At 44.4% G+C, this 17,091-nt stretch overlaps 1 protein-coding gene across 1 annotated transcript in view; it reads right to left on the reverse strand.

The window, feature by feature from the left end:
- Positions 1-17,091, reverse strand: part of CENPE (centromere protein E) — a 3,008,010-nt gene that overhangs the window by 1,319,769 nt on the left and 1,671,150 nt on the right. The window contains exon 28 of the mRNA XM_044063442.1: positions 15,762-15,926. Within this exon, the coding sequence (XP_043919377.1) occupies positions 15,762-15,926 (165 nt within the window). The remainder of the gene's footprint in view (positions 1-15,761; positions 15,927-17,091) is intronic.

Here is a 17,091-nt window from a genome sequence, read left to right on the forward strand (position 1 = left end):
GCTTCTACACACAGCTAGCAGGCATTCACTGAACATGTTAAACAGCAAATGTTGGAGACTGTGTGCAACACCTCTATGACAATCATCCAAAATGAGGAGGCTGACAAACATTTAACTGGAATAAAAGTGAAACTTAAAACAGTACAGTTCTAAAGGTGAGGAAAAACAGATCTGATGAAATGTGAAAATTAAGATAGGAAAGTGGAGTAGTTTTAAGGTGGGTCTTGTAAAATGCTTGCTTTTCCAGACTCGGGTTCAGATGGTAAATCTGCACTAGCAGACCACGAGTGAAACCTAGCAGGAGCAGCAGGTGCTCTGTACCATGGAGCATGAGCCGAACATGCAAGTGCAACTGTGTGCAAGTTACGCAGTAAGCTAAGAAAAACTCAGCATCTGGAGGCATGCTTACTCTCGAAGACCAGTAAATAGTGGAACTCTAAAGAGCTGCTATAGGAGTAGAGGGATGCTCTGCTGGCAAAGAGAGTAGACTACCCCTCAGAACAAGCAAGCTGGCTTGTTGTCTTATCACCCAACTCTTACTGTGGACTGAATGAGCACATCAGGATTCCCAGGCAGGAATAAATGGGCTATAGGGCTGTCATTTAGCATGGAGATTTCCTGGTTCTGACTACGTTGAAACAAATGGGCTGAATGGGCACAGGCAGATGACCCATTGGGGCTCAGTCCTGCAGAGGGAATATACAATTATGAAATGCAGATCAGTATAAAGCTGGCCCAAGAATAAACTTAAAAAGGTTAAAAGCTGGTATTCTGCATTGGATAAGCTTAAGTTTTTCATATACACTGATGGTAAACTTTTGCAATTACAAACAATATCATCTAACTCTCTCTCTCTCTCTCTATATATATATATATATATATATATATATATATATATATATGTGTGTGTATGTATATATATGTATATATATGCATATATATAAATAATATTATTTAAGCCCAGATTGCCTCTGCAGGAATCACAGAGGAATAAAGCCCTGACTATGGTAACAAGACACCAGAGTCTGATTAGTTGCTTGGCAGCATGACAGTGTAGGAATGGAGGATGGGCATCTCTCTCCTTGAGTGGAGGCAATGTGCTAGGCAGAGCTCTACCTGAATCCTGGTGAATCTCAGTACACAAGCAACAAACATCATCTAAGCTAAGTGTGTGGGGGAACTGGAGAGGCAAGCTGCTTGAGGGGCCCAGGGTTGGCAAGTACAGACTGCTCCTTACCACCTGCCCAGCCAACACTTGATGTCAGGATGCTGGGAGAGGTTAGCAAAAAGGAAAAACTTCATTGTGGCACACAGTGTGACAGCTCACCTATGCCGTACTGCTCCACAGTACCTGGAAAGTGATTTCCCTGGAACCCTCCATAAATAGCTGCTCCCTCAGCAGGGGACCTTCCTGATGTACATTACACTGTGGAGCTGTAGGGATTAAGATCATTGAGAACAGGCACTGAAAAAATCTGAAGTCAGCAATAGCAGTGGAAACCCAAAATAAACAACAAAAATGGTCTGTTGGTAGAGTTGAATGTTTCTTGATAACCATGCTTTGTGACTTTGAAGTGTTTACAACTTAAAAAAAAAAAGTACATTACATTTCAGTTGTACTCAAGGAAGTTCAATATGACAGAATGTAGAGAAGTAATACAGTAATATTTTAAGTTTCAGTAAAACTATGGTGAAATATTAACCATTTCAGTAAACAATATTTGAAATACACAATGTAAAGGGGATACCTATAACCATTTGATTTGCTTGTTACTTTTAACGCAGATAAAGACAGAAGTCTCTATTATCCAAAACATCGATTTTCCGAACGCAGCCTTCCAAAGTTTTCGGGTAGGAAAAATCAAAGTCTGAATATGAAAATGTTATACATATTCGCTTGTGCATGTTTTGTGAGCTTGCACTACAATAATATACTGTACTGTTTTGTACTTATAGTAAAAATGTGTTCTATTTTTCTTATTTAATGTTCATCAAAAATATTTTTAGAAGTTTTTTTTTTTTAATTAGGTTCAATTATATGCCTGATTATTAACAGTCTGATTATCCGAACTACCCTAGGTCCCAATTAGTTTGGATAATAGACTCTCAACTGTACAGGCATTTGCATTCGGCAGATTATGAGAGGAGTTGATACATTTCTTCGATTTTATTATATGTATTACAGATACAGTAGATGTTTAGAAAACAAACTATTTGCTAATGACATGTACTTTCTTCACTGCATGTTTGTTTCCTAGAGATCATGTATGCATAAAGGATACTCAGATCAGATGTTATTAAAACAATTAATTATCAGATAAATTAAATGATAAAAGTACAGCTCGAAAATATGAATAAGTAATAAGCAGAGTATTACGAAAGTGTTTAACCATTCTTGTGAACAACAACTTGGGAGAATAATACAACTGATGGACTAATGAAAACATAAAATAGACTTATAAATACATATGGTGAAGTACTAACCATGCCAGTGAACAACAACTGGGAAGAGTAATACAAGTGAGAGACTGACAAAAAAGACTGAATGGAAGTAGAGCTGTATCGAGAATGCAGTGAAGTGTTAACCCTGGTAGTGAATGATAGAGATTATTATGATCGGATAACCGACCGTAACAAGCATATTATGTATTTGAGACATGGATGTCAAAAAATTCATCACGAGAACAAAGCTCAAGAGGTAAATCTTGGTATCCATATAGAGAACACACAATTCATTACAGTCAGAGATCCGATCTTAATTCTTTGTAGCTGATGGGGATTTAGCCTCTTCATGTAATACGTCGAATATTAGAGTAAAAAAAAAAAAAACAAGATGATGTGTTCCATTTCTCAAAGCCAGTAAAGTAGAGGGAGAAGTAATTGAGGTCCTTATGCATTCCCTGTCTAAGAGAAGCAGTTTAATTCAAAATGGGTCTGCACTTTAGCAGACAGTAGGCAAAAACAGGAGTTGAATGAAGATGTTATTTACTGGTCAAAGCAGTCTTCTTTTAGAGCACACAAAACCTTAACAACATGTAAGGAGTGATTAGCAATTAAGTGCTGCTAAGGTTGGGTCCTACTCTGAATTAGTGCGAAACTGGGATATATTTAGTGTTTTTTGAATGTAAGTGGGGTGCTCCATGCAGTACAGTTTAATAGGTAACAGGGTGACAGTTTCCATTAAATATTTAAAAGATGTTAAAAGTTCTGATCCTGGCCTAATTAGCCCTACATGGCCAACTGGTCCCTTATCTAAGAGAACTGCTGCTGTTAACCACCTCAGACAATTCAGTTAGCCTGGGATTGCTACTATTTCCAGAGACTTGGATGGAGTAAAAAAAGAAGTTATGTACCTACCGTAACGTTCCATGTTAGCTGTCTTCTCACCTTCGTTCTTGCTGGTCGGGTTCGGAGCTGATCCTCGGCTCTGACTCGGCCATCTTCAAAAGCTCAAGAGCTGCATACTGGCTCAAGGCCACCCCATATCCCATGATGCCTGGAGCTAGATACCCAGATCTCGTTTGGTAAGACTAACTGCAGATATAATAAAGGAAAGGATCCTATTCTGAAAAATATAAAACTTCCAGAGGAGCTACTAGACAGAAAGGAATAGCCAGAGAAGACTCAGCCAGCGAACAAAAAACTATAAGGAACTCTTCTCGGTCTACAAGTATAGGGGGATGGAGAGTGGGACGCAAGAAAGAAGGCGAGAAGAAGACAACTAACATGGAATGCTATGGTAGGTACATAACTTCTTTATGTTAAGTTGTCTATCTCGCCTTCATTCTTGCTGGTTGGGACAGCGTCCCTAGCACCTAAAAACCTGGGTGGCTCATCGGAACAAACTCTTCAGAACAGTGGAACCAAAATCAGCTCTGTTCTTGGAAACCAAATCCAACTTATAATGCGAAATGAAAGTATGTGGGTTGGCCCACGTAGCCGCAGCACAAATAGATTCCATGGGCAACCTAGCCTGAAAAGCCACAGAAGTGGCTAAAGCTCTGGTGGAGTGACTTTTTGGTTTAACAGGCAATTCTTTATTCCTCAGTTGATAGACGAATGTGATGACAGAAGTCAACCACCTGGACAAGGTTACTTTTGAGACTGGAAGACCTTGTTTACCCTCAGCATAAGAAAGAAAAAGTTGATCTGATTTTCTGATGTCCTTAGTTCTATGCAAATAAAAGCGTAGTCGCCTGTGAACATCCAACATGCAATTTCTATTCTGCCCTGTTGGAGTGGTTGGGAAAAAACACAGGGAGGTCTATGGACTGATTCAAGTTATTTTCTGAAGAGACGTTAGGAAGAAAGGAAGGATTCGTCCTGAGAGCAACCCTATCATTGTGGAACACTAGATACGGAGGACGGGAACAAAGAGCCTGCAGTTCCGAAACTCTTCTGGCTGAAGTAATGGCTACCAGAAAGAGAGTTTTCCATGATAAAAACTTCAGTGAACAAGAAGCTGCAGGTTCGAAGGGAGGCAATATTAGAGAAGCTAACATAAAATTTAGATCCCACGGAGGTGGAGGATCTCTCACTGGAGAAAGGCTTTACACAGCTTGTGCGACAAGATATTATTTCCCGACAGGCCAATGTGAAAATTTGAAATTGCACCTAACTGAACTCTAATTGTAGCGGAAGCGGACACAGAATGGAAGAGTTCCGCAAGAAAATCCAAAATGTAGTGTATAGGGGCTTGAAAGGAGTCTATACTCAGTCTCTGCCCAGGAAGAAAAAGGTTTCCACTTACTAGCATAAGTTTTTCTAGTGGTAGACTTGTGCGATGATAAAATAATTTCCCGCACAGACGGGGAGATATCTGGAAGCCTGGCTAAGGTTGGAAGTGGAGCAACCAAGCAGTGAGCGGAAGAGATTGCAGGGAATGGTGCAGCCCGCCCGATTAATGGATCAGAAGGTCTGGAACTGGGTCCAGAGTCCAAGGCTGCTCTAGAAGATGATGATGCAGGAACAGGAACCATATTTGTCGAGGCCATTAAGGAGCAACGAGGATCATTTTGCAGCCCAAAACGGTAGCTTTCTGTATCAGGTTGGAATAAGGGAAAATGGAGGGAATGCATAAAGAAGCCCCCGAGGACAATCGTGGACTAGAGCGTCTCTGGGGGAATGTCTGGGAAGTGGATGGAGAGAGAAGAATTTGTTACATTTGCTGTTGAAGGGGGTGGCAAAAAGGTCGAAGCAAGGCTGGCCCCATTTGCGGAATATCTGGTCCGTAACTACTTGATTCAGAGACCACTCATATGAGGCATGAGAACTGCTCTGCTCAGTCTGTCTGCTATGACGTTGGACTTCCCAGGGATGTGCTTTGCGATCAGAAACCGTTGGGAAGAGATCGCCCACTGCCAGAGTCTGAGTGCTTCTCGACATAGGGGGTAGGACTTTGTTCCGCCCAGCTTGTTGATGTACCACACTGCTGACATATTGTCCGTTTGAATTGCAATGGTCCCAGTAGGAAGAGAGTCCTGTAGAGCTTGCAACGCTAGAAGCACAGCCCTCATTCTCCAAGAAGTTTATATGCAGGTGGTACTCGTGAGGTTGCCAGCTGCCTTGGACTGTCCTGCCCTGATAATGCCCCCCCCCACCCGATCAGGGAAGCATCCGTGGTAACCGCAGCAACTGGAGGAGGAAGTACAAATGGTCTGCCTAGGAGTACTGATGTGGAGATCATCCACCATGCAAGGTGCTTTTTGCATGCTTCTGTGATCATAATCATGTGAGACATGGGAAGCTGCTGGAAGAACCATTGGGTGAAAAGCAGCCACTGGAGGATCCTCATGTGAAAACGAGCTAGAGGAACAAGTATGATAGCTGCTGCCATGAAACCTAGAGTTTGGAGGACGAACCTGGCTTGAATTCTCTTGCAAGCTAATAAGACTTGCACATGTTGACGAATCACTAATACCCTGTCTGGTGGAAGGCTCGCTGACATGTCTTTTGTATTTAAATTTGCGCCTATAAAGGTGATAGGCTGACAGGGCGATAATGCAGACTTTTTGAAATGTATTGAGATACCTAGTCTGGAGCAAGTGTCAACAGTGAAGTCTCTGGCTCGCAGAAGGTGATGCCTGGTGGTAGCAGTAAGGAGCCAGTCGTCTAGATATGGAAACACCTGGAATCCTTGCCATCTCAGGTGAGCGGTAACTACTCCCATGCATTTGGTGAACACCCGGGGGGCTGTGGTGAGACCAAAGGGCAGAGCTCTGAACTGGTAATGGCTGGCTCCCAGCCGGAAGCAGAGGAATCTTCTGGAGCATCTGTCCATTTTGACGTGCTAGTACGTGTCCTGAAGATCTATAGAGCACATCCAACTGTCCTGACCCAGAAAGGGCATAATGAACTGTAGCGTGACCATCTGAAACTTGGTTCTTTGTACAGACCTGTTCAGTCTGCTGAGATCCAGAATGGGTCTCCAGTCCCCTGTCTTTTTTGGTACAAAAAAGAACCTTGAGTAAATTCTGGATTCTTGCTGGTCTGCTGGGACTTGCTGGACGGCTCTTTTTCTTAGCAGTTCTGAAATTTCTTGTACTGCTTGGTCCCTTAGATTGGGTGGAACATCTGGAAGGGACTTGTATGACTTTACGGGAGTGAGAATGAAGGGTATTCTGTAGCCTCCGGATAGAACTGACCGTACCCATTTGTCTTGTGTTATTTCTTGCCAGGCTCTTGGGTACAGTGATAATCTTCCCCCGACTGCCTCCGGAGGTGAGCAGTCGGGCAACCCTTCAGGGATGGTGGGAGGGCTTCTCAGAGAAGGATTCTCTGCTGCCCTGGTTTTGCGAACCCCCTCTGCCATGAGGGCGGCATCTATTGTTCCCTCCTCTGCCCCTGGATGGGAACTCACCACGTGTGTCCGGCAAGGCTCCCTGAGATTTCCAGAACCACATCTTTCCGCTCTTCTGACCCTTGGGATATGGTCTGGAAGGAGTGGAAAAACAGACTCCCACGGCAGAGAGAGAGTCTTGCCTTCCTGTTCACACCTGGTAAGGGTGTCCTTCACCTGTGATCCAAAAAGAGAGGATCCATCAAAGGGGGTGTTTGTGAAAGACGCTCTGAAAGGTTCCACAAAGTTACATAGCCGCATCCAAGCGTGTCTCCTTAGAGCAACACCTGTGCCTGCGGCTCTACTCGCACCATCGGCTGCACAAGAAATGAGCCTCATGGAGGAGTTCACCACTGAATTAAGAGTCGCCAGCTGGGAGGCTGCCTTAGCCCGGGCCCCCTCAGCTGATGGATCTTGGAGGGTATCTCCGAGCTCCTTAAGGAGATCCCTTTGATGGAGGGTAAAGTGGCACAAGTAATTATGAGACCTCATAGAAAAAGTTGCTGAAGAGAACATTCGCTTCCTGTATCTGTCCATCATTCTGGACTCCTTGTTAGGGGGATGGACAGATGAAGTTTCAGCCAACTCCTTCTTCGTGGCCGCCGCTACCACCATGGCATCAACAGGGACAACTTTGGTCAAAAACTGTTTATCCTGTGGTGCCATTATGAATTTAGAGAGGTCTTCTGGGGGTGGGTTCCACTGTGTCTGGAGATGACCACGCCTTCCGAGCAAACATGTACATGAATGGGTCGAAAGGCGGAGACAACCAGGAGGTGGAAGGTCGGGAACCAAACGCGTCCAGGAATACCGAATCATCCTCGGAGCGGCTTAGGGTAGTCCAGTTGCCCCTCTGCCTAAGCATCTCAAGGATGTCTGAAAAGGAGTTATCTTCAGAGGGGGATCTCAGGGACCTTTCCGAATCCTCCAAGTCGGTATCGGACGTGACAGACTCAGGGGAGTCAACATGCTTCCTCTTGCATTTCCTCTTACGAGGTGGCTCCTCTGAATGATCAGGGGAGGCCTCGGAAGAGGTAGATACACCCAAGGGGGTGCCCTGGAGCGTTGGTTCCCCAACTCTTGGGGTCTGGAGGAGGGACAGAGGCAGACGCAGTGGGGATGATCGTGGGGCTGACTCAGGAGCCAGCACGCTCCTCATGACCTCAAAGGCATCCCTGCTTGGATGCCGAGAAGGCTCCGGTTCCGAAGAGACTGGAATCCCTCTCGCACCAAAGGGGATGGCTCCGAAGCCGATGTAGGAGCTGAGCTCATCTGCGCCGAAGCTCCGAGAGGGAGAACGGGGTCGGACAAGGGTCCGATGACACTCGCCCCCTCGGAGCCAAGGGAGTCTCAGCATCCAGACACTTCCAAGGACAGTACCAAAGAAGTGATCGGAGCAGACGGAACCAAAGCAGAAGGTATCGGTGCCGATGGTTCCACGACTCGAACTCCGGCTCCGAGCTCAAGGAAGGAAGAGGAGGAATAACAGCAGATATGGACGGAGCCGACACCTGATGAGGGGGGGCTGGACAACATTTTTTCTAGGGCCTGTGACTTTAACAGCCTACTGACCACTCTCTCCACGTCATGATCGGATAGTCTTGAGGACCGAGAAGACTGGGATCAATGACTGTGCTCCGACTGGAGCAGAGGAGACCTCGGAGCCGAGCGTATCGACTCCAGGGAGGGAGACCTAGATCTCTTTAGACTCCCAGTCGGCTCCAAAGGGGGAGTCGGAACCAACTGGGAGGCAGGTAAATCAGTTCCGGCCGGAACAGAGGCTGAAGAAACAGCTTCACCCATCGATGACTCCGAACTGGGAGACGAAGATTTTGGGGGTTTAGAGGCCTTCACGGGCTGAGGCTTTGCTGGTGAATCCTGCTTGAGTAATCCACGTAGGATTAACTTATTTTTATGCTCCTGCAGGACTCTTGGGCTGAAGGCATGGCAAACCTAACAAGAGTCCTGCAGGTGCATGGCGCTGAGACAATAGACACAAGAAGTGTGACCATCTGTCAGAGACATCTTCTGAGAGCATGAATCACACTTCTTGAATCCGGACACCTTGGTATCCTTGGACATACTTAAAAAAGGGATACCAAACACAATACACTGCTATAACAATTTAAGTATAGTAACTATAAAAAAGCACACACACAAAGTTACCACACCCAAAAACAGTGAAGGATACACACAATAGTCTAACAACTATAAGAAGACTAAACTAAGTAAATACTATTATATGTATATATATATATATTTTTTTTTTTTTAAAGAAAAATAGGTTAGCCTCTAACTTAAACGGCTACTTCAGAAGAGAGAGAGAGGGGGGAGAGGAAAACTAACAAAAACGAGTTTTCTGAAGGGATAGGGGAAGTTTGAAAAAGAAAACTACAAGTATTTATATATCTAAAGATTAACTAGTCTAAACAATCTACACTAATGAGCTATCAATATTGATCAAAAACGATTAAATAATGAAAATATACGACCAGAGCCAGTAGACAACCTCGCAGCAGAAGTGGCAAACGAGATCTGGGTATCTAGCGCCAGGCATCATGGAATATGGGGTGACCTCGAGCAAGTATGCAGCTCTCGAGCTTTTGAAGATGGCCGAGTCGGAGCTGAGGATCGGCTCCGAACCCAACCAGCAAGAATGAAGTCGAGATAGACAACTTAACATCATTATTTGTTTTCTTTATCAAGGATTGCACTACTGGAATCCTGCCCCTCCTGTTTACTAGGTTAAAGTGGGCTTTATAAACCTTTTAACTTAGCCTGTAATGACTGATTTGGAATTGCTCACCTGTCTTTTCTTGCACCAGGATTACCTTGAGAGCACTTTATCTGATCGTACTTTTTAGTCTTCACTATAATATTTATGGTTTTTAATTTTTGTATCGCTATTTGCATTTCGTTTTTTCTTAAGTGTCTAGTGTGTAGGCACTTTAAAAGAAACTTGAACGCAAGAGCTAGGACAAAGTTAGGCTATTTATATAGCCATGAAATACTGTTAGCATTCTGCTAGGGGTGGATCCCAAAAATACAAAAAGTACAGTTTTGTACCTACCATAAATGTAGATGTCCGATAGGAATGCATCTGCAGTCCTTACAAATGGGTTGTCCTGTCGTCAGGCAGCCCTTCGGTCGGCCGGATTCCAAAGTCTGGGTCTGGCCTCGGCTGGTGTCGCACTTCACCTGACGTCATAGCTGCAGTTATTTAGGTATAAAGGCATCAGCAGACGCCATTTTCCTCAGTGGTTCTTGCCCCAGATGCCAGGTGCCCTCTTGGAAGGCTAAATTTGGATAAATGCCAATGATTCCAAATAGTAGAGAGCAAACACAAAAAATAAGCATGTATGTACATATATACAAACAAATACACCATACTAGATCCCCCCAGCTAGCTATAAGATGGGCAAATACCCTAGGAGTACCACAGAGGGGAAGGTGGGTGGGTAATCCTGACTGCAGATGCATTCCTATCGGACATCTACATTTATGGTAGGTACAAAACTGTACTATGTCCTTCAAGGATGCATCTGCAGTCCTTACAAATGGGTAGAATACCATAGCCAAATTAGGGGAGGAGGAAAAAAGAGATTATGGTGTAGTTAGGATCCCTTGCAAAACAGCAGTGGCAAAACCTGCTCGGGATCTAGAGTATAAAGGTAAATTATAATGCTTGGCAAATGTATGCACGGAGGTCCAAGTAGCAGCCGCTATAATGTCCTTGGTAGCCACTCCTCGTAAGAAAACTGTGGTAGTGGCTGTAGCCCTTGTAGAGTGAGGCCTGATGTTCTCCGGAGTTTTCTTTCCATGGTAGGAGTAACAAAATCTAATGCAATTTCCTATCCACTTGGAGATTGTCTGTTTTGAAATTGCTTTTCCTTCCCTTCCTGTTGCATATGCTACCAGTAGCTGGTCAGTTTTTCTATTGCCCTTGGTTCTGTCCAGGTAGTAGCGTAACTGTCTATGTACATCCAAGGTATGCAACAGTCTTTCTCCCCTGTTCTGTGGGTTGGGGAAGAATGTAGGTAGGTGGATAGCCTGATTTAAAGACACACTGGATACCACCTTAGGCATGAATGTAGGATTTGTTCTCATGGACACTATCTTGATGGAAGATCAGGAAGGGTTTCACTGCCATTAATGCCTGTAGTTCAGATACCCTTCTTGCTGAAGTGATTGCCAGCAGGAAGGCAGTCTTCCATGATAAGTATTGTAATTCTGCTGTTGCTGCTGGTTCGAAAGGAGGAAGTGTCAATTTCTCTAGCACAAAGTTCAAGTCCCATGCTGGCAATGGTGGTTTCCTTGGAGGTTTTATATTTTTAATTCCTCTCGGAAACTGCCTGAGCAGAGGATGTGAGAAGACAGGAGGATCCAAGCTGTATTCTGCTGAAATAGCTGATGCATGTATCTTGATGGCAGAATAGGACAGGCCTGTGTGGAAGAGCTCTGCCAAGTATTCCAAGATGCTGGCTATGTTTACCAGTGACACATCTTCTCCCTTTGCAGTACTCCAAATGAGATATCTTTTCCATTTTGCTGCATAATTTTTTCTTGTTGAGGGTCTGCGAGCCTCAAGGATAATGTCTTTAACCCTTTGGGATAAATTTGGGTTTATTGATCTTATGTGATGTTCCAGGCAGTCAGCTGCAGAGTTTTCAGGTTTGGATGCAGGATGTTGTAGTTGCTCTGTGTTAACAGCAATGGAACCAGGGGTAGAGTCCATATTAGTTCCCGAGACATGCTCCTTAGTAATGGGTACCAATGTTGCCTTGGCCAGTCTGGAGCTATCAGAATGATCCTTGGACGGTCCTCTTTGATCTTCAATAGCACCTTGTGCATCAAAGGAAGTGGTGGGAATGCATATGCTGTCAGGTTTTTCCAACTGAAAGATAGGGAGTCCACCTTCCAAGCAAGTGGGTGGTACGTCCTTGTGCAGAATTTCTTTAGCTGGTGATTGCGTGGGGATGCAAATAAGTCTATTTCTGGACGTCCCCATTTTCTTGTAATGGCTTTGAAGATGTCTGGATGCAGCATCCATTCGTGGGCATCCGTGGTAGTCCTGCTTAATATGTCTGCTAGAATGTTTTCTTTTCCTGGTACAAAAATAGCTTGTAACTGAATGTTGTAGCTCAGAGCCACATTCCATAGTTCCAGTGCCATCCGGCATAGAGGGTACGAATGTGTGCCTCCCTGTTTGTTGATGTACCACATAACTGTGGTGTTGTCTGTCCTTATCATCAATTGACCTTCTCGGAGAAATGGTCTGAATGTCTGGATTGCCAATTTTACTGCCAGCATTTCCTTTAGATTTATGTGCAGGTGCAGCTGGTCTCGAGTCCATAAGCCTTGTATGTACTTGTCCAGCATGTGGGCCCCCCAACCGAGGTCTGAGGCGTCCGTCGTGATGGTTTGGCTTGGTTGAATGCTGTAGAAGGGCAATCCTGTGTTTGATTGGCAGGCCTGAACCCACCATAGGAACTCTTGCTTCAGGCATGGGATAATTGGAATTTTGGTTTCTAGGCTGTGTTTGTGTTGAGACCATAAATTCTTTAGGTACCACTGTAGCTTTCTCATATGCAGTCTGGCATGAGGGACCAGTATTATGCAGGATGCCATGAAGCCCAGGGCTTGCAGTACTTTTCTTGCTGTTAGATGGTTCTGCTTTGTTAATGCCAAGAAGTAGAGAGGTAGTTGCTCTTGCTTTTCTACTGTTAGGAATGCCATTTGTTTTGATGTGTCCAGGTCTGCACCCAAAAAGGTTATTCTTTGGGATGGTATTAGTCTTGACTTTTTTATATTGACTGTATATCCCAGGGCTTGTAGCAGGTAAATTACTTTTTGTAAGTCTTCTGTTAGCTTGTTTTTGTTGTCCGCTTGTATCAGGCAGTCGTCCAGGTAGGGGTAAATTTGGATTCCCTGAAGCCTGCAATGAGCAATTACTGATGCCAGGCATTTCGTGAATACTCTGGGCGCAGTAGATAAGCCAAAGGGCAATGCTGAGAATTGATAATGCTCTGATCCTGCAAAAAATCTGAGGTATCTTCTGCAAATTGGTTGTATGGGGACGTGCAGGTATGCCTCCTTGAGATCTAGAGTTACCAGCCAAGACTCCTTGCCCGGCATGGGAAGAAGCTGCTGTAGAGTCAGCATTTTGAATTTTGGAACAATGAGGAAAGTGTTTAAAGCGGACAGGTCGAGAATAGGCCTCCATTTGCTCTCTTTTCTTGGTACCAGGAAAAGTCTGGAGTAAAATCCCTTTCCTTGCTCCATAGATGGTACCTTTTCCACAGCTCTCATCCTTAATAATTGAGATATTTGTTTTAGACCTTCTGTCTTTTGATTTGGAGGTAGGTTTGGCATTTCTCTCTTCCCTGGTAGAGTATGGAAGTGAAACCTGTAGCCTTGGTCTATTGTCTGTAAAATCCACTTGTCTCTTGTGATGTAATGCCAGTTTATTGAAAATAAGGCTAGCTTCCCGCCTAAGGGTGCTTCTAGTTGTTCCCTGGTAGGCGGAGCGAGTGCCAAGTCACTGTGATTGCCCTGTAATTGCGATGGTGGCTTTGTCTGTGGCTGTACTTCGCTGGTTGTTACCCTGCCACTGGCGTCCCCTGTAGGCACCCCTGGATTGGTTTCTGCCTCTTGAACGCCTATTCCTGCCTCTCTGAGTTCTGGAGGAGTCTGGAAAGGACCAATTCTTGGAGGGCCAATTTCTGCTAAACCTTGGTGGTTGGACCTGTAAGAAATCTTTAACTGTTTGGACAGATTTTGCCTTCTCTTCCATCTTCTTCAGCACCTGTTGTGCAGGAGAGCCAAACAAATTGATCTTATCCATAGGAGCATCTAATAGTTTGGACTTGACATGGCCTGGCAAGGCCTGCTCTTTTAACCATGCATGCCTTCTGATAACTGTGCCAGTCATGGCTGATCTAAAGGAAGCCTCCAGTGCATCATAGCCGCATTTTAAAGAATGGTTACTGACTTACTGAATGTTATGTACCATTTCCTGAACAGATTTTTTGTCTAATGCTTCATCAGAGGACAGTTTTTTGGTTAACTGGTCTAGCATAAATTCTTGATACTGGATCATGTGAAATTGACAGTTCAAGGCCCTAGCTGAAAGAGTAGCAGAAGTGTAAACTTTCTTACCCCATCTCTCTAAGGATCTGGATTCCCTTTCAGAGGGGAGGGGGTTTTTAGCAGAGGTAGCTGCTACAGCCTTAGGCCCTTGGGAGATAGTCTCGGGATCTGCGAAAGGAGCCTTATACAAATGGTAATGCGTGTCCGGGACCCTGTAGTATCTATCAGGCTTAGCAGGGGCCAGAGGTAGAGAATCAGGAGCAGTACAAGCATCATTAAATGCATCATCTACAACAGAAAACTGGAGGAATGGCTAAAGGCCTATGTTGTGGTAAATGCAGAAAGGTTCTAAGCCTTTTTCTGGAGTCTGAAAAATCCTGGCCCTGCCACTGAAATTGTTCCCTCATAGCATGCAAGGTTTCCCCAAAAGAAAATTCCTCAGGCGGAGAGGCAGAAGGGATGGACTCTTCAGCATCAGAGTCTTCATAAGGGGAGAAAGGAGCCTCTGGAGGGTCTGTATCATTTGAATCATCAGAGGATTCATCTGTGGAAATAGGTTGAGGGGGCTCTGCTCTAGGCCTCTTCTCAGGACGTGGCTGAGAGGCCCTGTCTGGATGAGGTTGGGATCCCCGGATTAAAGAAATGAGATCCTCTGCTAAACTAAGCATCTGTGAACTAGAGCTAGGCCTGTGAGAGGGGGGCTTAGCAGGCATAGTTTTAGTAGTCTTAGCTGCTTTAGCCCTGGCAAAGGCCTTAATGGACATGGCTGCAGGTGGCCTAGCAGCTCCACGTGCAGGGGTTGAAATATCCAAGGGAATAGTGTCAGATAGTTCCTGAGAAACTGCAACAGCAGGAGGGATTTCAGAGGCCGACTCCACCAGGTTGGAAGAGGCCTCGGTAGAAGGTAAGTTTTCGGCTGAAGGAAGAACCGTTTGCTCGGTTTCAGCCGAAACTGAGACACTCACGGTTGGTTTAACCGCAGTTTCGGCCGAAACCGCGGACCGCGAGTGTCGGTCCTTTTCTTTGCGTTTTTTAGACATTTGCGTAGTCGGAGGATCCGACGGCATAATATAAGCGAAATTGGAGCCAAAAAACTCCTCAGCAAATTCAGACCGACGTCTAAGCGTCCGCCGGTTAAAAGAAGCACAGGCTAGACAAGCTACTACGTCGTGGTCTGGGCCTAAACAGGGTAAGCAGTAAGAGTGGAAATCTTTATGAGGTATTTGTTTCCCACAAGTTAAACAGTTATTCACTTTTTCTGACATCGGCTGAGGCAAGAAAGAGTCCCCAACGGGGTACTTAGCTTTTTAGAAGTCTTCGAAGTAGCGTTCGGTAGTAGAAATCTCTGGTTCTGACCGACCGGCACTTGCGAACAGCTTCTGCTTCGGGCGCCACGCGGCAAGAAAGACTGGGGAAAATGGCGTCGGCTGATGCCTTTATACCCGAATAACTGCAGCTATGACGTCGGGTGAAGTGCGACACCAGCCGAGGCCAGACCCAGACTTTGGAATCCGGCCGACCGAAGGGCTGCCTGACGACAGGACAACCCATTTGTAAGGACTGCAGATGCATCCTTGAAGGACATCCCTTAGCTTTCTCAATAGGGGTAAACCATGAATCCATCCACAACCCCCTGTTCCCTATTTTTCCATACAGGGTTGGGGCATCACTTCAACACTGAGTTATCTAGAGCCAAGGTTACACACCACCGGATGGCTCGTTTAAGATTTTTTTTTTTAAATCAGTATTTTCAGTAATATGCTGACAAAGAATAATTTTATCTGTTAAATATAAAAGTGTTAAAAATATTTGCCACTCTAACCAGAAATCTTACCTTTTCTTGCAAGTATTCTGATCCCTTGCTTTCACAAGCATTTTCCTGTATTCTGACCATTTCAGCTTCCTGCTTCAAAATATTGTTCTTTAATTCATTCACTAGTTGAACCTTCTTTTTAAGCTCATCTTGAGTATTTCGTAGTTCATCTTGAACCTCAATGGACTGTATTAAAACAAAATTAATTAAAAGTTTATTTCCCCCAAGACAGAAAGATTACTTACAGCACATGTACAATAAAGAATGGTTAGAGCGTTACCAAATCAATTAATCTATAACAGGGCTCTTTTCTTTGTGGGTACAAGACTGGATGTATATTTTTTTCTGTTCCAGTTTAACATTTTTTTGCTCCAGTTCACTCCAGAGTGCAGCTCTTAATTTAATGTACAGCACTAGGAGAGATACAAAGTCCTTAAGCTTACCAGTTTGTTCCTAACCATCAAGTGAGCATATGTCTTGCAAAGCAAGGAAAACCAACATTTTTATATATGCCATGTACCCCCCTCCATGCCAGACCAAAGTCGATCGCTCATTCCCATCATCCAAGCTGGTTCCTCCGGCCTCAGCTTGCTAGTCAAGTTTAAGATGTCTGGAATGCACTCAGACTTTAAACCCTATACTCCATGGAGCAGATTATAAAATCTTAGACTTGAAATCTACAATGCTGGCAAGTAATAAGTATATGCTTCACTGATGTAAGGGAGGCTTAATGGGGGACCTCAAAGCACAAGAATGTTTCAGAATGGTATGTAGAACCTATGGAGCAGGGTCACCTCACAAACCAACTGATGAGGTACAAAATGTTTTTTATAGCCAACACTGACGCCTTTTTCTTGATGTGTATATGAATGCTCAGAATCACAAGCCGTAAAATCCACCAAAGCAAAAAGAGAGAGGGAGGATAGGAAAAAGGCAAACAGTTCAGAAGGTTAAGTTTGCACATACAAAAGTGTAGAAGGCTCATCTCCTAGACCTGTCATAAGATAGTAATGCTTTGTAAAACCATGAGTTGACAGTAGAATGGCCATGTCACAGATCTCTGTACTGGAGACATTTCTGAAGCAAGAATTAGAGGCAACAATTCCCTAAATAGAGTGACTTTAAGACTGCAACATTTAAAGGACACTGAGCTGTGCTGGGTGAATGACAGCTCTTCTTTTAATGCAGGAACAGATGAACAGTTGACCCCCCCCCCCCCAACCTCCCAAATCCATGCCTCTCTTTCAAGGTCAAACCTAAGTAGAAATACAACTGAGGTGTGAAAGATTTTTCCCACCACAAAGGAAACCAAGACAAATTAACTGGTTTATTTAGGTAATCGGGACAGAAC

This window comes from Protopterus annectens, chromosome 2.part1 (genome assembly GCF_019279795.1).
Source record: "Protopterus annectens isolate FY-2018-M chromosome 2.part1, PAN1.0, whole genome shotgun sequence".
Classification (NCBI taxonomy): Eukaryota; Metazoa; Chordata; order Ceratodontiformes; family Protopteridae; genus Protopterus; species Protopterus annectens.